This window comes from Loa loa, assembly GCF_000183805.2.
Source record: "Loa loa unplaced genomic scaffold supercont3.3788, whole genome shotgun sequence".
In the NCBI taxonomy this organism is placed as follows: Eukaryota; Metazoa; Nematoda; class Chromadorea; order Rhabditida; family Onchocercidae; genus Loa; species Loa loa.
The window spans coordinates 1-914 of NW_018111966.1; the positions used below are offsets into that span (position 1 = coordinate 1).

At 34.1% G+C, this 914-nt stretch overlaps 1 protein-coding gene across 1 annotated transcript; it reads right to left on the reverse strand.

The window, feature by feature from the left end:
- Window positions 1-177: 177 nt before the first annotated feature.
- LOAG_19247 (hypothetical protein) lies at window positions 178-622 on the reverse strand (the record flags this gene model as incomplete). The annotated part of the gene is made up of 2 exons (XM_020451899.1): window positions 178-411; window positions 518-622. The coding sequence occupies 2 exons, from the start codon at window positions 620-622 to the stop codon at window positions 178-180; spliced, it is 339 nt and encodes a 112-aa protein (XP_020304293.1).
- Between the last annotated feature and the right edge of the window lie 292 nt (window positions 623-914).

Consider the following 914-nt stretch of genomic DNA (forward strand, 5'->3'; position numbering starts at 1 on the left):
TGGCGGAGACTTTGATGACGAAAACTTGTGTCGCATAGACCTTAGATATATTTTTAACATTGATTCAATCCACAATCTGTGCTTGATATGGAACAGAACGACAAACAGAGCTTTGCATAATTTTTAAAATTTAAAGTCCGCACAATGATACAAAGACATTTGGAGAAAATGAAACAATTATCCATAATAATGGTAGTAATAACGAGGGTAAATGTAGTACGGATAATAATAATAATAACCATATGGAGAATAATATGGGAAGCCTCTACCAGGCTCTGGAAATAAACCCCTAACAAAAGTTCGGAGTACTTGTAATCCTTGGCGAAGCGGAGTTTGCGTTGATTGGTTAGGTCGATTTCTTCTTCGACCACCACCATTTAATCTCCCTATTGGGTTACCATTGTTCAGTGACTTAAATTTAAAATAAGCTTTTACGGGAGGTATGATGCTTAAATGAACACTAATAGTAATATATAACAGTTTAAAATTTGAAACTAACAAAAGGTATGAAACATACATTGCGGCCTGCCCTGTTGTTATTGAAAGAATTAAGGTTTAAATCGAACAATTGCGCATCGATTTCAGTAATTGATAAGATTGTGCTGAAAGTGGAAGGATGCATTAGCAGATATGAATGATATGATAAAAGCAAACATTTTAACTTACATTATCGTTAAAGCAATCAAATATTTGGTGATAATGAATCGTAGCATGATAAGCAATCCAAAATTCCTGCAATATGATCGGCAGTGTCCAAATGGTACTATTACAGTTAAGCTTATAGCTCCGTTATGTTCTAGTTGATGGTAATATTTTTTGATGTTAAAAGATGTGTTTGTTCAATTGATGGTTCTGATACCACTAATAATCTTGAGGAGCTTATTCCTGCCAAGATCACAAATGACCGCAAGTTA